The sequence below is a fragment of the Aricia agestis genome, chromosome 2 (genome assembly GCF_905147365.1).
Source record: "Aricia agestis chromosome 2, ilAriAges1.1, whole genome shotgun sequence".
NCBI classification, from domain to species: Eukaryota; Metazoa; Arthropoda; class Insecta; order Lepidoptera; family Lycaenidae; genus Aricia; species Aricia agestis.
Window position 1 is genome coordinate 304,489 of NC_056407.1, and position 19,591 is coordinate 324,079.

At 47.1% G+C, this 19,591-nt stretch overlaps 3 protein-coding genes across 4 annotated transcripts in view; all 3 read left to right on the plus strand.

The window, feature by feature from the left end:
- Positions 1-2,929, plus strand: part of LOC121739722 — an 81,899-nt gene extending 78,970 nt beyond the window's left edge. For both annotated transcript variants that reach the window (XM_042132271.1, XM_042132270.1), the window contains exons 9-12: positions 29-511; positions 661-960; positions 1,249-1,484; positions 1,592-2,929. In XM_042132271.1, the coding sequence (XP_041988205.1) occupies positions 29-511; positions 661-960; positions 1,249-1,484; positions 1,592-1,838 (1,266 nt within the window). In that variant the 3' untranslated portion in view covers positions 1,839-2,929. The remainder of the gene's footprint in view (positions 1-28; positions 512-660; positions 961-1,248; positions 1,485-1,591) is intronic.
- A 4,423-nt stretch (positions 2,930-7,352) lies between these two features.
- On the plus strand, positions 7,353-12,004 carry LOC121739726 (phospholipase A1-like). The gene is made up of 8 exons (XM_042132274.1): positions 7,353-7,422; positions 9,061-9,106; positions 9,258-9,367; positions 9,667-9,821; positions 10,407-10,555; positions 10,924-11,153; positions 11,362-11,530; positions 11,761-12,004. The coding sequence occupies exons 1-8, from the start codon at positions 7,377-7,379 to the stop codon at positions 11,927-11,929; spliced, it is 1,074 nt and encodes a 357-aa protein (XP_041988208.1). The 5' UTR covers positions 7,353-7,376; the 3' UTR covers positions 11,930-12,004.
- A 775-nt stretch (positions 12,005-12,779) lies between these two features.
- On the plus strand, positions 12,780-19,067 carry LOC121735980. The gene is made up of 8 exons (XM_042126991.1): positions 12,780-12,788; positions 13,716-13,785; positions 14,089-14,247; positions 15,897-16,259; positions 16,343-16,454; positions 17,496-17,665; positions 17,818-17,874; positions 18,997-19,067. Exons 1-8 carry the CDS (start codon positions 12,780-12,782, stop codon positions 19,065-19,067), a joined length of 1,011 nt encoding a protein of 336 aa, XP_041982925.1.
- The last annotated feature ends 524 nt before the right edge of the window (positions 19,068-19,591 follow it).

Sequence of the window (19,591 nt, forward strand, 5' to 3'; positions counted from 1 at the left end):
GGCACTCATCGGTCGCCACTCGTTTCAGGACACCATCGCCGCCCTCAAGGAGGAGGTGGCGGAGAGCCGCGCGCGGCTGCACGCGCACAGCGAGCTCGAACGCACCCTGCGCGCGCAGCTCGACGCAGCGCGGGCCGACCTGGACCGGGCGCGGACCGACCTCGACCGAGCGCGGGCTGACCTCGACCGAGCGCGAGCCGATCTAGACCGAGCGCGCGCCGCGCAGGCGGAGGACGCGGGCGACGACGCGTCCGAGGACTCCGACGAGTCGACCGGAAGCGACGGGCCCGGTGACGTGTTCGGCGACAGCTCTGGCGACCGGTCGGACGACTTCGGCGACAGGTCCGCCGACAGGTCTGCTGACCTGTCGCCCCCCCGGGCAGGCTCCAAGACCCGCACCGTGAGCGACGCCGCCTGCGACCCGGTGCTGTTCGAGGCCGAGGGCGACTGCGACCTCCGGCTCTACTCCAAGGAGGAGCTCAGCACGGACCCCACCGAGCTCGCCGCCGAGGTGAGCGCGTCCTTCGCTTATTATTTGTTATTCGTCGTTATGACTGTATTTTTTTTTTGTTTATTTAAATGTTCCAACACAAATAATAGACCTAATAAATAAAAGAAATAAACTGAATTGAACTCGATCGTGAGTGTGTAACGTTCCAGGTGCGGTCGCTGCGCGCGGTGATCGAGATGAAGCAGGCGGAGCTGGCGGCGGTGCGCGGCGCGCGGGCGGAGGCGGGCGCGGAGCGGGCGCGGCGCGCGGCGGCCGAGCGCGCGGCGGCGGCGGCGCGACAGGCGGCCGAGGAGCTGCGTGAGCGCCTGGCCGCGCGCCAGAGCGACGCCGACCGCCTGCGCGACGACAACCGCCGCTTGCGCGAGCTGGCCGCGCGCGACCGCGACCACGCCGCCCGCCTCGCCGCTCACAACGAGGAGCTCCGGTACAAGCTCCGCCAGAAGTCGCAGGTACGCCGCTCCAGCCAGCTGAACGTTTTACCTATGTTTCTATGCGAACTACCAAAAATTTTCGCGGGATAAACGAAATTTGGCGCCAAGGAGTTGCGGGCGCGCATTATAAAAATAAATGAATAACAACGATATTCTAATTCACAACTTATCATATTTTTCTTTCAATTACCAACAAGAAAAAAATGCCTGTTCAGCATAAATGACTGTGGGATGGTGGGATTGATGGAATTAAATGAATAAATATGCTAGAACAAAAATGTTGAGTGAGGATGTGTCGTGTCGCAGGTGGTGTCGCTGCTGGCGGGCGCGCGACGGCGCTCGCTGTCGGGCGGGTCGGCGCGCTCCCCCTCCCCGCCGCCCACGCCGCCTTCCCCCGCCTCGCCCGCCGCCTCCCCCTCCCCCTCGCCCGGCTCCACTCCCCTGCCCGCCCCCCTGCCTGCCGTCAAAGGCGTCGTCGAAAAGCACGACTCCGTCAGCTGGGTGCTCGAGATAGAAGAGACGCCTGAGGAAATGGCGACCAGGTATCTACGATTTATTATCATTTTTATCCTCGGAAACATCGATTTTCTCCAATTTTATATATCGTTCCACCACAAGTTCGCCACTTACATTACGACGTCTGTTGCAGGCTGGCGCGACGCTCGTCGTTCCGGTCGGGCGGCAGCAGCAGCAGCAGCGGCGGCGGCGGCGGCGCGGGCGCGGGCGGGGTGAAGCGGCGCGGCGGGGGGTCGGCGGGCAGCTCCCCCGCGCCCGCGTCCCCCGCGCCCGCCGCCTCCAAGCTGTTCCGCGCCGAGCTCGACTTCCCCCCGGCACCGCCGCCGCTCAAGGAGTCCGCGGGAGAGGCCATCTACATCTACGACGACTCGCGCTACTGAGCCCCCCCGCGCCCCGCGCCCCCCGCGCCTGCCCGGACCTCGTCCGCGCCGCCCTGCGCCGGACGTTACCGCATTTGTAATGCATGCTCTACTCGCAATAGTATTTCGAAAGGATTTTATCGATAATATTATTTATGAGCTTACTATAGTTTTACGTAGGTCTAGCGAGCGGGAGCCGAAAGCTCGCGGTGATATATGCTCGTGTTCCCCGGCTCGGCTCGGCTCGGCTTCGGCCGCCTCTAGCGTTCGTCGCTCGCAGCGACGCTAAGGAGTAGGTTAGGTACTCACCGAGTGATGTAGAGATGATCCTCTCGGCGCGGAGCCCGGCGCTAGCCCGGCCTCCGCCTCGACGAGGACGATCGTGTACCTGTAAGTTGCGCCAATGAATATAATATTACGACTGTTTTCTATATTAACACCCCGTTTACTCGAATTCTATCGATCGTTTTTCATGTAACATATGTCTATACTAGCTCTCCTCTTGCCGCTGTCCTCTGTTTCACGTTACGACGTTTCTCGCTTCGTTGGTGCAATATTTGTTTCGGAGACGAACGTACTCGCAATACGCGCGTTCGTCCGTACGCTCGTGTATGTTACGCGCTATTATATTTCGGAGTTAGTTTACGTGTTGTTTTGTGTCGATTGTAATATTTATATTATATTATTATTATAGTTCGTTATGGTTGTTGGCATCGTTTTTTATTTTTATGTACAAAATATCAATTTTTATGAAAAAATGTAGCGTTAAGCGAGGTGGAGAATGTTAAGTCACTAAAGTACGTAGTTAAGCTTCGATGATAGTTTTTATATCGATAATATTATTGTACTGCTTGTGAAGTGATGTACTGCGACGGCGCGGCGCTGCAGTCGAACCAAAGAGTCCCCGCGCGCCGCCCGCGCCTGCGCCCACGCACGCCGCGCCGCTGCGACTGTCGCATGCCGGTCGCTCGTGCGATTTTATTCACTTTTATTTATTTTTTAAGTTAAACAATATTATAAATAATACCATTCCAAAATTAAGAATTGTAAGCAAAACAATTAAATACTTGATTAGGAGATTATCTATTATAAAAAATAAAGTATTAATAAAAGAAAAGTTTTTCATTCTAAGTCAACCTGCACCGCTAATCTGCACAATCTGTAAGGGCCAACGCTAAAACACAGGCGGACGCAGGCGCACGCGTCGGAAGACCGCCGCGGGCCACGAGTCCGCGAGCGGGCACCCGACGCGTGCGCCCATCTCATTTAGCGCTGCTAGTAAAATTTTTATCTTGAGCGTGTATGTACATTTGTGTCGAGTAGATTACTATGGACTATTTACTAAATGACATGGGCGCACGCGACGGGTGCCCACTCGCAGATTCGATACCCGCGGCGGTCTTCCGACGTGGGGGCCTCGCCCGCATCCGCCCGTGTTTTAGCATTGGCCCTAATAACCGCAATTTTATTACTTATTACAGATTACAGATAGTTTATATATTTGTATTATAGTATGATGTATGCATTATGCCATACAAAGTTACTGGGATAGTCTACTCGTATTAGGGTGTATACACACGCGCCGCTACATTACTCATTCTTGTATTTCTATGGGCCCTTACACACGGCGCCGCAACGGCAGCGGCACGCCGCGGCGGCGCCATGTGTAAACTGACTATGTTGGCGTTAAATTATTTGTGATAGTTGTAAGGACGATGCACAAGTACAAAAATATGTAAAAAAAGTTGACTTCTTCTGGTCGCAGCGCCGCTTTTCCGTATTCGATTTCCGAATTCGCTTTCCGTATTCGAAAAACCGAATGCATGGAATCTGTAGAAAATACATTAACTGGCGCACACGTTTGCTTTTTTCCGAACGGAACGAATTCCGCACGTAATTTTTATGTGTTAACCAGCGCGTTCGCTCTTGAAAAAAACGCATGTTAGCGCTAGTCTCACCGAACTCCAAATCGTTAGTCCACATAACGAAAAAAGTTCTACATTAGCTTACAGCTAATTAGACACAAACCCTGTATCCTCCACCAAACCTATTGACCGTGGTTATGCGGACCAAATCATGGGAATGTGCACCCTACTGGCCTGGGTCCTGCCCTTCAGGTGCACATTTCTTGATTCCCTACAAATTCTTTAATCTTCTTATACTTATCCCTAAGTTCTTCCACCTTTTCTGCGGCCAACGCAGATTCTTCTTCGGGGTCTTCCGATGACATGTACTGGTTCTACTATCTTAGTTTTGCTCTTATTAGTTATTACCTCCAATTTTTCTGGCAAGGGATAAGTAGCCGAAAAGTAACTTTTTTAAAATTTTGCAAGGACATAATATTCATAACTAAGGGGCGCTTGCCAATATAAAAATAAAAAAGTAACAATTGCTGCTACTTTTACAATGAATTCTGTTTAAGAGAAACAGAGCTAGTATTATCGCTTTGTTTTATTAAACGTACCTATAATAAAAATGTGACTTTAGTTCAGTTATAAATAAAAGAGTCATGGGGACTATCGTTTTGTTGCTCACAAGTCGGCGCCACTGTCGAAGAAGGTCCCTGGAGCTTGGTCAAATGTTTCTGGAGAGAGAGAAACTATAGAGTTAATACTACACGAGCAACGTCATCTAGTGGCCAGTAGTTGTAAAATACATTTCAGTTAAATGCCAACAGATGAATTTTTGGCTCGCATATTTATTTAGAAAGGATAAATACATTGGATAAATAGAAAATTTACTGCTCTGTTTATCCCTTCTAAATAAAAATGCGAGCTGCAGTAGACGACTAATGACAAACAGATCTGTCCTGCGTGAGTCTGCTCCTAGCTCATTATATGGAATTTCCTAGGTCCTATGTAAAAATTAAAAAAAAACTCTTTTTTTTACAAACATTTAGTTTGAATTTTTGTCCATTTCAGGAAATATAATTAACTAGATGTTCCGCGCGGCTTCGCCCGCGTAATTTAGGCATGTCACGGAAACCGTACATTTTTCCGAAAAAAAAGAAACCTGTCCTTTCACACGGTCTATTCTTCATGTGTGCCAAATAACATAAAAATTGCTCCAGTAGTTTCTTAAGATAATAAGCAATTTTAAATAATTTCCTTGGTTTTTTCCACATTTTCCTCTATTTCTTAGCTCCTATTAGTCTTAGCGTGATAAAATATAGCCCATACCCTTCCTCGACTCTTACATACTCTAACACTGAAATAATTTTTCAAATCGGACTACTAGTTCCTGAGATTAGCGTGTTCAAACAAAGAAACTAACAATTCCAAATTTATAATATTAGTACAGATGTTGCAGTTCTGAATTAATTATGTTTTGTAGTTATATTACGTATTTTTTTTCAATTAAAGTAGGTAACAAAATGAGACTAGCATGTCTAATAATCACGGGTTCGCTTTCGTCAACACCCACCCCTTCCCTCGAGGCCCTGATCAACCTAACTCCGCGTCCTCTGCTTGTTCAGACGGAGGCCAGAAAGGTGGCTCTCAGGGCCAGGACAGCGGGTAGGACAAATTGGGCCTCCACCCCTTTCAGATAGCTGGAACTGTCTCTTCGTGGATCACCCGTCATGGACATGCCATCAGATGCCATGATCAAGGTGCATAGCTTTTCGAAGCAATAGCAGGTTCTTATACCTGCCAGGGAGGACTGGGAAGGAAAAATCCGAACTGATGGTCGCCCTAGCGATATAGTTTGGTTCACGGATGGATCAAGGAAAGACAACCGTGCGGGAGCCGGATTCTACGGGGGTTGGGGGCAGACCACCAAGAGGCAAACATGCCAGTTTGGGGGAGTTTGCGACCGTGTTTCAGGCTGAGGTCTTCGCAATCATCGGTTGCTTACTAGAAAGCCTAGAGATGGCACTAGTTAACAAAAACATTTATATCTTCTCTGACAGTCAAGCTGCACTTAAAGCACTGACTGTTGCAAAAGTTTCGTCGAAATTGGTTCTGGAATGCATTGAGACGTTGAACATGCTAGGAAGGGACAACAAAAGCCGCCTAGTATTATCCCCGGCAACGAAACCGCAAACGAACTGGCTAGGCTTGGGGCCGAGAGTCTCAGATATGGCACAGAAACGGTCTGCGGAATATCTCCCAGTACTACAAAGCAAGTGCTCGAGGAATGGGTTCGCGAACTAAGCAGAATGCAATGGGCTGAGACCTGGCTCTGTCCTTGAACAGTGCACACTTCAAGGCACTAATTACTGGCTTCATCAAGAAACTGTCAGAAAAAGTGCTCACTATGGGTAGGAATCAATTAAGAATCCTTACCAGAAGCCTAACTGGGCACTGCAAGCTCAATAAGCACCTTAACAGAATATGTATTAGTAGCTTAACGACTTGCAGATTTTGCGAGGTGGACGGGCCACCAATACACCTTATCCTTGACTGTCCTCCTCTACTACAGAGCAGAAACAAGCATCTTGGTTGCTACGAATACTCATCCACACAGGAAATTCGTGGCACCAACCCCAACCACATCGTTAAATTTATGAGCAGCATTGGGTTGGGGACGGTAATCTAATGCGAAGGAGTCACAAATCACAATAGATCCTCAAGGGTCGTAGTGACATCAGGGCTACTTAACTTGCCTTCAGCACAAAAAAAAACGGAACCCCAAAACGGAACAAAATACATAATAATATATTAAATTTGCTAATATTTACTCAAAATAGTCGCTCGACACGAATCACGATCTGAAATTCCACGTCGAAATAAGTGTAGGCAATCTGCGGTTATAATTAGGTATCTAACTTAACTTAGTTTTCATATTTTGTAAATAAATTGTTGTGATATTTCAAAATTGAACAAAATATTCCAATCCCCTCAATTTGTTATAATGTCGCTCAAAACACAGTTTAAGTTCGGAGTCGTCCACCTCACTGACTAGTGACTACTGAGTGTGGTAGATTAACAGTGATAATGAAGAGGAACACAAGTTTTGTAGGTACTACCTATTGGCTAAATACGAATAACAAAATATTAGCAGAACACACACTGAAGCGACGAGGAACAGTGAAGCTGTAGGTGCTAGCGATATAAGTTCAACGTTGTGAGCGGCGAGGCGGCGGGCCAGGGGCATTAATACGCGACGTGTTGTCTTTTAAAAGTTTTTTTCTTTTTATAAATTAGTGGAGCAAACGAGCAAACGGGTCACCTGATGGAAAGCAACTACCGTCGCCCATGGACACTCGCAACATCAGAAGAACTGCAGGTGCACTGCCGGCCTTTTTAGAGGGATAATACGCTCTCTTCTTGAAGGTTTGCAGGTCGTATTGGTCCGGAAATACTAATGGGGACAGTTCATTCCGGAGTTCCGGAACTGCTACTGGGTCCAGCACCCCAGCTCCATACAGCATACACATGGTTTACGATCCTCTACATAGAGATAGGAGTTAACATTGCCAGATCGGAGCGCCGCCGGCCGAGTCACCGACTGCGGCAGCGACCGGTGCTGACCGGGCACTCGTCAGCACGCAGCCCCTGCGCTGCATATAAAACCGAAATTCGTGCATCGCGCGTCATATATCGTCAAAATCTTGAGATGTGTGCTCGTGCGACGGCCGCGGTGGTGTGCGCTCTGCTTTCCGGTACGTTGACTTTGTTTCAATATTATAATATTATTTACTATCATCATTATATAAAAGTTTCGTAATCTCGACACAATCTCCGGCGATGTAGTAAAGTAAAGATGCAGTTTAAACGCCCGTATAAATATGTAATTAGTATGTAAATTGCGCATCTTAGTAGTGCACGTCTGCACCTCCAGCTATTTGCCTACCTCCGGCTGGAAAATCTCGAGCTACGGAAGCTGAGTATAGTGTGGTCTCGTGGTGGTGACCGCCGGGTGCCGGCTCTGGCAGCTGGTGACGACGGTGTTACACGGCCAGTCACGAAGTCGCCGAACTTTATTAACACATTTACATACAGCTATTTATATCAGCGGATATGCTAGTTTATACGTATTAAGCTTGACCAAATATTGGTACGTCGAAAATGGCTTATATTAAAGCGATGCCGCCGACTCGTGCTCGGGCACTCTGCACTCGTTCCGGTTACTTCCTGTCAAATGAGAGTGCCCCCTAGTTTAAGGGCAAAGTTTTGCAACAGGTCGAGATTGAACTCTGTCGATATAAAAAATGTCGAGACTTATAACGATGTTTCGATCGGATTTAATAAATAATATTGCCCGCTCAAGAAAGCAGTTTTGAAGAATTTCTCCTTAAAATGTATTCATATTCTGTGTCAGTGGAGCGAACTTTCTCCGCCGGATTATTTGTATCAGGACGATTCGGTTAAACCTGCGGTACGCGATCTTCTAAGTCCTGTAATCGATAATTTAAAGGCGCGAGGACTCGACAGGACGGACAGACGGGCAAACGGGTGGACGAGTAGACGGAAGGAAACTTTAGGTGTCCGTACTTGTTTCTATAGTATTACAGAGAAAGGAACTTTCATAGTATAAGAAATGTCGACTATAATACATAAAATATGCATTTTATTCATTCGATACGGTTACAAAAATATATTAAACACGTGATGTATTAAGTAGATGTAGCACGCGGGCGCGGGCGGTGTGCTCCGTGCGGGAATTCTGTCAACTCAGGGCCCGTACCACGAAACCGTTTTGAGACTCAAACAATCGTACGAGAATGCTGCATCCTACTCTAACAAACGGGAAATGACGTTGTTAGAGCAGGACGCGGCATTCTCAGCCGATTGTTTGAGTCTCAAAACGGTTTCGTAGTACGCCTACTGTGCGGGCGGTGCGGGTCACGTCACACGTGCAATTTGCAAGTATTTTGTCGCAAACGCGATTAGTAATAATTGAGTTTAGCGTCGCTGATGCCGGTCGCCGGCTCATCGCCGACGGATGAATGTCGCATTTTATTCGGCTCTATTTCAGCCGAACAAACGCGCCGTAATGGGAAAATTTAATTATATTCGTATCGAATTCGCTAAGCTCAATCGGGACGAATTCAACTCCATTTAATGAATGAAAAAAAAACAAAACGGAAAAATTATTCAAACTGTAAATGAATACAATCAAAACCTGGCTTGCAGTTTAACATAGCTGCTGCGGCCTTTGTTTAACCGTGCATTTCGAATGTCGGCTAGGTATTCATATGGAAAATTATATTATTGTAGTCGTTTAGATGTTACGAGTACCTACTCGACCTAGTAGGTACCTACTACGCTAACTTAATTCATTATGGCCGTTATTGCAGTGTCGATGGGGTGCGAGGACGAGGCGAAGCTGAGGTTCTATTATGGGTGAGTGTTAAATTAAAATTTTGAATCCCATGAGTTAGATACTATCAGCTCTATTTCTAAATATTCAATGTATGAGATTGTAGGAGACAATGTGACACGTGGCGTTGCCCCTGCTGTGTCGTAGCCCGTAACTCGGAGTGTGCTGCTGCAGGTCTGTGGAGGACTACGAGGAGCTGCCGCTGAGCGCCGGCGCCGAGATACTCGCCGGCGACTGGTACAACCGCACCAGGCCCACCACCGTCATCACGCATGGCTTCACCGGTACCACACATTATAATTATTATTATGTCGTTTGAATAAAATATAAGAGTCTTTAAATAGCTTGATGAAATTTGAAGCAGCTCAGCTCGGTCCGCAGAACTAAAGATAGCGACTCTACACTTGTGGTGCTCGAGTTCGTCGAAGCTCGGAGTGCGAGCGGTTCCGCGGGGTACAGATTCCGCCAGCACGACGCGAGAGGGCTAGCCTACCCCACGTGACACGTCTATCATAATAATTCATAACAGTAGACATCGACAGTGCTGTGCAGTTTATTAATGTTTTGGTAACACGCGGTTCAGGCGTGGCGGAGGGTCGCGCGATGCAGGCTCTGGCGGGCGCGTACCTGCAGCGCGGACACAACGTGGCACTGCTGGCCTGGGAGTGCGGCGCCGCGGCGCACGGGCCCTCCTACGTCGGCTCCTACATCAGCTGGGCCGTGCCCAACGCCATTAAGGTATATACTCCTGTTAATATAGACCTCTAGCGCGCGCTCTCTGTGCCTAGGTGCCGACTGCGCAAAGCGAGGAGCTCGACGATCAGGCTTCCTTGCTAGGCGTATGTTGCAGCAAATATTCTAGTGAAGCACTCGCAATCTCCATCATCGTGGCATACGAAATTCCCAGTGTCATGAATTAACACGTCCCCAGCTGTGTTTATCTCGTAATTTGCTGTAATACTCTGATTGCACGTAATAAATAACAAATATGTAGCTAATTAATATTTTGTTGCGCTTATTACGGCCGTATAGTGTGGAGTGGGGAGTGTGGAGTGGGGACTACCGGCGAAACTGTAATTGGATATTCACTATGGACACTTATATATTTATTTTATGATTCTATATTCCCGCTCCCCCGTGTGTCCTTGGATATTTAGAAAGTTTACACGTATACTGGTTATATTCCTTAAGAGGAGTATTTTAGAACATGGTCATGCAGCTCCTTATGCGTCTTCAGCGGCGACTTCCATTTGACGACTTTACTCCTAAATGATTCCCCGAATAGAACCCCCGCATGACGCACCGTACTTCAACCTCCCCCAGCTGGGCGTGGAGCTGGCGGACGCGCTGGGGGTGCTGTCCCGCGCGGGGCTGGAGCTGGGCGACACGCGGCTGGTGGGCCACTCGCTCGGCGCGCACGTGTTCGGCATCGCCGGCCACCAGCTCTCCCGCAGCGGTACGCGGCTGCCCTGGTGAGTCGACTTTGTCAACTTTGTACGGCGGCACTTACATAATATTGTGGGCTATGGGACCGATCGAGTGTTATGCTCGGTCAGGCCGAAGCCCACGTCACACATGATATATTTCAGCTGTCGTATATATACCGAGTACCGACGCACTTACAAAACTTCGATAGTGCGATGCAGGAATGTGGCGCTTATAATAATTGTGGGTACCGCAGTAATATTATAAATCCTAGAACCTTTGGCCGAGTTTCATTGCTATTTAAAAACATCGAGAGAAAAATATAAGATATTCTATATAAGGAATTGATAAAATGATAAGTCTAATTCCATTTCATTTTTAAACTTCATTGTCGTTTCTGACAATTCCTCCTCAGTATAATCGGGCTGGACCCGTCGGGCATGGGGTGGGAGAACCGGCCGGCGGCGCTGCGGCTGTCGGCTGGCGCGGCGGCGGCGGTGCTGGTGCTGCACACCGACCCCGACCGGTACGGCATCCGCGGGCGCGCCGGCACATTCGACGTGTGGCCCAACGCACGGCCCACGCGCGTGGTGCAGCCCGGCTGCACGCCGAGACGCGGCGGCAGCGCCATGTTCTCCGACAAAGGTGAGCTCACGATTTTCTTCGTTTTGCACACGCCACACAGGCGTCGTCGTGATTCATATGTCAAATGACATTCTTCGTGCCTAATTCTCTCGATCCATCAGAAAAGGCTCTTACCTCTCTTTATGAAAGTCCTAATAATATTTATCGAATTTATCGATACTAGTCCGACCAATTATGAAGTCGATCGACCTGTTTGACGTTAATTCAGATCTGTGCAACCACAACCGGAGCTGGCAGCTGGCGGTAGAGGCGGTGGAGCGGCCCGGCACGCTCGTGGCGCTGCACGCCCGGAGCTATCGCGACTGGAAGAGGAGGGGCAGGACTCACAGGAGTGACGACGACCGGCTCATCGACATCGGGGAGTGCAACGAACTCGCGTAAGGGGAACGCGTATTTTCGTATTTAACATGCCTATTAAATATTACATTTTCCTATTGATCTAATAATAATAGTGGTCTCATTTAGTATATTAAATCGCTCGTACAACAGTCGTAGCATACTGCTCTCACGAGAGAGACACTCTCATGAGAGCAGTATGCTACGACTTACGAGCTTCAATTTTTAATTATTTTTACATTCTTCGTCAGTGAAATTGTTGGTGTTGCAGGGTCCCCGGCAACTACTACCTGGTGACGCGGGCGACGGCGCCGTATGGGCTGGGCCCGGCCGGCCTGCACCCGCGCGACACCCGCGCCCGCGCCCGCCCGCCCCCCGCTGACACCCGCGCCCCCACCGCCGATGATGCCTCGACCAGCATATCGTTCACGCTGGACTAGCGGCCCCGGTCACCCCCGGCAATACTTTGTGCTACACCGGCAATCCGAGTGTGTAGTAGCGGGTTAAGACGTAAAGAGAAGAGACGTATCATGGACTCAATAATAAAAGCACCACTTGTGCCGCCACTAAAGTGAAAATTATTATTATTTATTTTAAATTTTTAAGTACGGTATTTGTATAGTTTCAGTGTTCATAGCAGTTATTTTTACACAAAATATGTTAATTAGTCTAATATTTAAAAATACTAAAAGGACAATGTGATGTGATGTTGCCAAATATGTGTATTAAGTATGTAATTACTAATTATTCTAAAATAAAACATAATATTATATTTGCTATTGTTTACTGTAATCAAAGATAATACAAATTAAACAATGGAGCATTGTGCGCAATCGGTACTTGACTGATTTTGAGGACGGCGCGGCGCGACGCATCCTGACTCCTGACTCCTGACTAAAAAACCTTGATTTTGTTTTAAGCGACTGCGACAATCGCGCTACAGCGGCCGTCGGCTACCGACTAATACACAGCTGCCGGCTTTAATAAAGGCCTGCCGCCTGACCGCCGCCCGCCTTTGACGGGCCGAATTAACGACGGGCCTAATTAAGGACCAAAGTTGGCGGCCGCCGACCGCCGCACTTTTTTGGGGCCCTTTGACTCGGCAGATGATGACAGAAGTCGGGAGCGGATTTCACGCGCCGCGGTCAAAGAGCGTCGTTATCCCCAGTTTCGGAATGTACATACGCTACCCAACTACGCAAAACACTCGTGTATGTAATGTCGATGTTAATAACGACTTTTTAATGGCGGTAATCAATACTCACAAGTACAATTGTACCGCAAGTAGTCATGGAGATGGTCGGCAATTACACGGTGTCGCAGCTGGAGCCGGCTCCTCATCACTGATGCACATCCGGGTTGTGATGGTGACGGGAACTTACTTATTCAGTAGTTCAATAAAAATCAACTATAGTAGTAGCAAAAAAATTGTTTACTTAACATTATTTTTTCAATTTTTTTCTTAGTTCTCAGCAAAGAAAACTCTTTTTACCATTAATTTACCATGTACTAAGTGATCTGCGGTGTCATGCAATATTCTCTCCCCTCGTTGCTCCATGTCTTCTCATCATATTTTATTGCGATGTCCCCGAATTCCGCGCGGCATACTAATGCCATTGTTTACAAACGAAACGTTATAACAGAGACACGAAAGTATTTGTAATTTTGTGCCATGTAATGTTAGAGACTTTTGAAATCAATATACTTTAATTAGAGCACAATATTTTCGTTTTGAACGGTTTTAATTATATTAGAAAACTTCTTGAAAACGCCTGAACAAAGCACTGAGCTATATTAATATTTTGATAATATAGTTTAAAATAAAGTTTAAGTCTTGAAGCTCGCGTACAGAGTGACCTGACCGGCGCGCGGCGGCCGGTGAAGTCAGCGCGGTCGTTAGTTATTCTAATGCAGTTTTCTATTAAACCTCTGTCCGCGCACTTTATTATTCAAAACTTCATTTATAATCCCGGCGCCCGCAGTCCACAGGGGCGCCTGGTAGCTGCAGCCATATAGTTAACAGGACCGATGTTTGCACTGCGTTTCACAGGGGACTCTATTTTTCATTATGTAGAGTTTATAATTTTATGTTCAATATATATCAACACTACTGAAGTTGAAACATGTAGTAAAACTGAGTTCTCTAATAATTAAACTATAGAGATCATCTACTTAACAATTTTCTCTCGTAGAAACTTTGTGAATATGCACCTGGATACTCCGTAGCGCGTAGCACGTAGCTCCGTGGCGCCCGCCGCCCGCCGCCTGCCGCCCGCCGCTCGCTACGACCGCCGCGGTAGCCCGTCTAGCTTGTCTACTACAAGACGCGGACGAAAATTATTATATTCAGCAATACTGACCTAACATTTAACTACCACTTAACACAATATTATATTTGAAAGTTCTTCTCCAAAAGTAATTACCAAAAACATAATTACTCGTATTTAATTTAAGTGTCTACAATCTACATTGTGGTTTTTGAAAAGTAACCCATAGTAGTATACAACAATATTTTGTAGAGGAAGTAAATATTTTCATAGGCCAATCTCAGTATGGAACAAATAGACTGAAAGTTGAGGAATTAGTCGGGGATCAACAGGCGACGTCACGCGTGCGCCCCGGTCCGGCCGGCGCGCCGTCCCGCCGCCGCGCCGGCCGGCACTCGCCGACAGTGTGTCGTGGTGGTCGGCCGCCCCCAGATCGGCAGTGTCGGACATGCGGTTCGCGCGCCCGCTGCTGTGTCTGCTGCTATGCTCCCGTACGTATTGTGTATTAGCTTGAACTGCTGACCGTACAAATATAAAAGTGTATGTACTTGTAACAATTTTTTTGCTAACTACACTTATGGAAGCAACATCTTAAAATGTAGGTACTATGAAAATATCGGAAAATTCTATTCTTCCATCTTTTTTTCAAAAGCTAAAAAAAGGTAAAAAGTAAAATAAACTACATTTTACTTTTTACTAACTTAATTTTGTAACATTAATTTATTTTCATACTTTACTACTTTTACAAAAGTTTTCCGCCTAGTTTTAGTAATTTTTAGTTACTATTATAATCAAATGTTTCAACTTTTGGTGGAAACAGGTATTTAAAGTACTCGCCTACGACACAATTTGTAACCTTTATTGTTGTAAATTTTTTGACGTAAGGTGTTTTTCGTCGTGACGTTGCTCGGTGATTGTTTGTCTCCAGTGTTTCGCGAGGTAGGGCGAGGTAGGGCGAGGTAGGGCGAGGTAGGGTGAGGTACAAAGGCCGGTGCCTCTCGACACTTTGATGTCTGCACAATACACGAGGACTTAAATATTGTAAGGCGCACCTCTTGAACCGCTTTGATCTCGCGACAACAGAGCGACAACAGAGCGACAGCCGATACACGTACAGTCGCTGACAGATGCGGCGCGCTAATTCTAGCCCCAGCTACTACGACCATAAGGTTTACACTGTATCTGTTAGCGACTGTACATGTGACTCGCTGGCCCGGCACGTCTGACCTATGAATCTCTTATAGGAATTCTACCGGGAGGAGGAACTAGGAGTAACTTTACGTTTCCGTAGGTAGGCAACAAACACTAGATCTCTGTTTATTGATTTCGAGTTGCTCTCACTGTACTTGTTAATATTTTTTTTAAATATTTGCACTAAAGTAGAGTAAAGGCTCACAGTCTGGGAACTATCTTTTAATAACTTCATAACTATTAATAATAAATAATAATCATTCAATAATAGCTCCGGATACAATTTTGAGCAAAACGATCACAACAGATATTACAAAACTATCGAGTACTCGCCAGCTAAGAGGCATGATTGTTTACCTTTAGATTGAACTGTATTTGAACGGATCGCGAGCTCTAGCCGTGGCACACAAAAAGGGCACCGCGCTTCCCAGGGCACGACGCTCGGCCGCCCGGCGCCGCTCGGCTTATAATATATTAATCCAATATCTGTGAAAACCTATAAAGTTATTGTCCCAGCGCGCTGCATTATTCATGAGAGTTTGGCGGCCGAGGTGGATCATACCACGATACCGCTCTCCCCTCATTATGCACTTCGCAGGCAAATAAGTTCCGCTCCGCCGTTCCGTCCGCAGCTATTTTTCTCGTTGTTTTGATCGGCGGGGGCGGTATAACCGGCGAGGTGGCGCTCATTTTGTTGATTTATGAGTTTTTTGTTTTTATTGGCAGAGTTTAGTCGATCGGGCTTAATGTAATCCATTACTATATTGTCTCCGATGTGGGTCACGGGTTCCCGACGGGTGACGATATCATCCGAACGATCACATCTAGAAAGGATACCGTTCGAACGCAGATCTCATACGAGGAGTTTGTTTGCATATAGATTACGTCGCTTAAGAATCAAGATACATAGCTGAACTGCAGCGATCGGTAATCACTCGAACTTCTCTAGGTGCACAGTGGTGCCGGGGAGCGCAAATCCAGCGACTGTCGGTGCCAGCGGCGGCGGCGGCGGGGTCGCCGGTGCTGCTGGACTGCGAGTACGTCGTCCCCGAGCCGCGCGGGCTGGTGGTGCAGTGGCTGTTCAACGGCGCCGCCGGCCTCGTGTACCAGTGGATCCCGCCGCTGCGGCCACAGGCAGTGGGGCTGCTGAAGGGCCGCGTGGACCTAAACCACACGGCGTCCGCAGACCCACTGCAGCGCCACCGCGCCGTGCTCGTGCGCCGTGCCGCGCCCGAGCTCAGCGGCCGCTACACCTGCGTCGTCTCCACCCACACCGCCGAGGACCGCCAGACCAGGCCCATGCTCGTCTACAGTAACTACCCACACCTACTTAGCATTTTATGGTTTACTACATTCTACACCTGTAACACCGTATTGCTGGTTACCTCTGTGCAGGCGTCCCGCGCAACTTCCAGTTCTACCAGGAGCGGGGTAACGGCTCGGCGACGCTGGTGTGCTCGGCCGAAGACATGTACCCGCGCCCGGAGCTCACCATCCTCACCGAGGAGTGAGTAACCTTCTTGTTGTTCACGAGTTTAACTGACCCCGACTTTCCTGTGTTTACTGGTTAAGCCTCAAGCGCGCTACGAGGGTTTCGTATTGTATTAGCGACTTTTGTAAGAATCTTCCAAATATTTATTGTCTAGTTTAGTATTTTAATACTTCAGTACAATATTGACAAACAGATTGCTACAGCACATAGTTACGTATAATATTATGTCAATAATGTACCTGGCGCTCTGTGACGCGTGCGGCGGACGGGCGACCGGCGGCGGCGGACCGCCCGGCGGGTAATCCCCGGACAATATGATATTAATTGGGCGCGTGTCTAGACCGGACTGCCACACACACTACTAGCTACGTGCAGATCCGGGGCATTCCGGGGTGACAGAAAAATAAACATTAAATATTTACATGTTCTTCAGCTGGAAGGTTCGCTTTTGAAAGAATATATTTTAGTGTAGTGTAGCGGCACGCGCCCGGCGCTCGCAGCCGTCGCCCGCACCGGCACCTTTGTCAAAACATAATTGACTGCCGCCAGCGAAAAATACTCACAAGTTGTTTCCTTCGGAAGTAGAACGCGCGGAATCGGCGAGCGAAAATTGAGCACACAATACACAGTACACAGTACACACTCGACGGAAAAGTCCGGACGCAATTCGCTGCAAAAACTTTATTTTAGTTCCAGACAAAGGTAACTCGGAGGGCATGCTCAATCTAACATGCAAACTAAACTCCAAGACTGCATCGTTACGTCTTTTTGTTACTTCGTACCGGACGGAAAGTTTATCCTGTACAACCATTCAAAGTTATTTTGCCTCTGACGGGACTTTCATGCTAATCAATATGGATCACTCATCTTCTATTCCTCCTATTTTTCTCTGATTAACTTCGTCGTGGTTGGTTACCAATGTTGATCCTGATACAGGAGTTGCAGTGGTGGGAACGTGTGGTGGCCAATTGCCCGTTTAAAAAAAAATAAAAAATAGGGATCACAGATTCACAATATCTGATAGCTCTAAAATGGTTGTAATCTTCGGTTGTGTAGAGATGCGGTAGTGGCAGCGAAGCTAGAAGTGACGATGGACTCGTACGGTCAGTACAGCGCCGTATCCCGCGCCGCGCTGCCCGCCGCGGCGCACGCGCAGACCTTCGTGTGTAGCATCACGCTGCCTTACGCCAACTATACCGTCACCAGGACCACCACATACTATCCAGGTACACTCATAAGGTCCAGTACAATCTAAACGTGAACAAAGATGAAGCATACAGGAATAGTACTATATAACGATACCAATAAATAATAATTTAAATGATTGTTTAATTTTGAACTGAATAGATACAATATAATGTTGTATGTCAACTGACAGGTCGTGCGGTGGACGACTACGGCGACGTCCAGCAGCCGCAGGAGCGACAGGCCAGCGGTAAGACAACACAACTATTACTTCACCAGTTCAGAATACCAAGAAGCAATATAAGCTGTCGAACTCTATGAGTCGCGTAGACCACTGGCAAATACCAATTTATGTGAAACAAAAAGTATAACAGTCGACAATTCACAGACCTCGTCTCACTTCCTACGCAACCAGACCTCGAAAATACCCTAATGCAAATTGCAAAATGCAATACAGATGCAAACATACTTAATCGTATTGGAAAAACATAATTATCGTATATTTTGAAATATTGATGATTTTCCGTAAAAAACTCGCACATCAATCAAGAAATCCGAAGCCCAAGATGAGATAAAATGTTCGATGAGATCATAAGAAGTTCCCGCGGCCCTCGAAGTCAGCCACTTCAAAGCGACAACACTCGAGCCGCGGGGGTATGAAATTGTTGAAGCAGTGATGGGCGGGCGCGAACGGGCGCGGGCGGGCGCGGGCGGGCGCGGGCGGGCGCGGGCGGGCGCGGGCCGGCGCTGGCCGACTGTTGCCACTTGCCGCACTTCGCTCCTCTGACACTTTCACATCTTTTGCGAACTATGATGTATTTTCTTTGTAACAGCTTTTTTTCATGAAATAAGGGGGCAAACGAGCAAACGGGTCACCTGATGGAAAGCAACTTCCGTCGCCCATGGACACTCGCAGCATCAGAAGAGCTGCAAGTGCGTTGCCGGCCTTTTAAGAGGGAATAGGGGGGGGTAGGGAAAGGAATAGGGTAGGGGATTGGGCCGCCGGTAAACTGACTCACTCGGCGAAACACAGCGCAAGCGCTGTTTCACGTAGTTTTCTGTGAGAACGTGGTATTTCTCTGGTCGAGCCGGCCCATTCGTGCCGAAGCATGGCTCTCGCACGTATAGAGCTTATACTATTTATTCACATTCTTTACTTTTAAGTAATATTTACGCGAATAATTATATACTAATATATTATTAAAGCGTAGCGAAAAGAAGTTAAAATTTTAACTTTGTTTTGAAGTAATTAACGTAATCTTATGAAATATAACCTTTTTTTACATTAATATGTAGGTACATAATATATTTATTAAGTTGCATTAAAAACCTATTCATTACTGTGTGATGATAATATAAACTTTGTTTGCAGGTACAACACGTGCTAGTTTAAGAACATCAGTTACCTCACTTTTCGGTATGGTTATGATACTTAGCAAATAAATTGTGTTAATAAAGTGTATAATATTAATTCCTGCTAGAAAAATTCGTTACATTTTTAATACGATATTGAGACAAAATTTGGGCTACAGCGATTAGCGATGCAACAGCTTTATGAAGTTGTATGTTTACAATAATTTGTATCCCATAATCATAATATAACAATAGAAACTTCGCTACGAAACTTTTCAATACACTTAAGTATAGCTGCCGAGATTATAAATATTAAGAAGTTAAATTTCATATTATTCATATTAAACTATCGTACAAGTTAATTTTAAGTCCTACTTTAAGGTATTAGTCCAAGGTTTTATGACTATACAAGGTGTAACAAAAATAAGTGATAATACTTTAGGGTGTGTACGTGTTCCTTGTAGAGAGTTCACTGTGAAAGTAGCAGCGCTGAAAGACCAAATTTTTTTTACACTTTTGTATGGGCAAGGGCCCGAGGGTCACGAGTTTCCCCATACAAAAGTGACTAAAAATTTTGGTCTTTCAGCGATGCTACTTTCACAGTGAACTCTCTA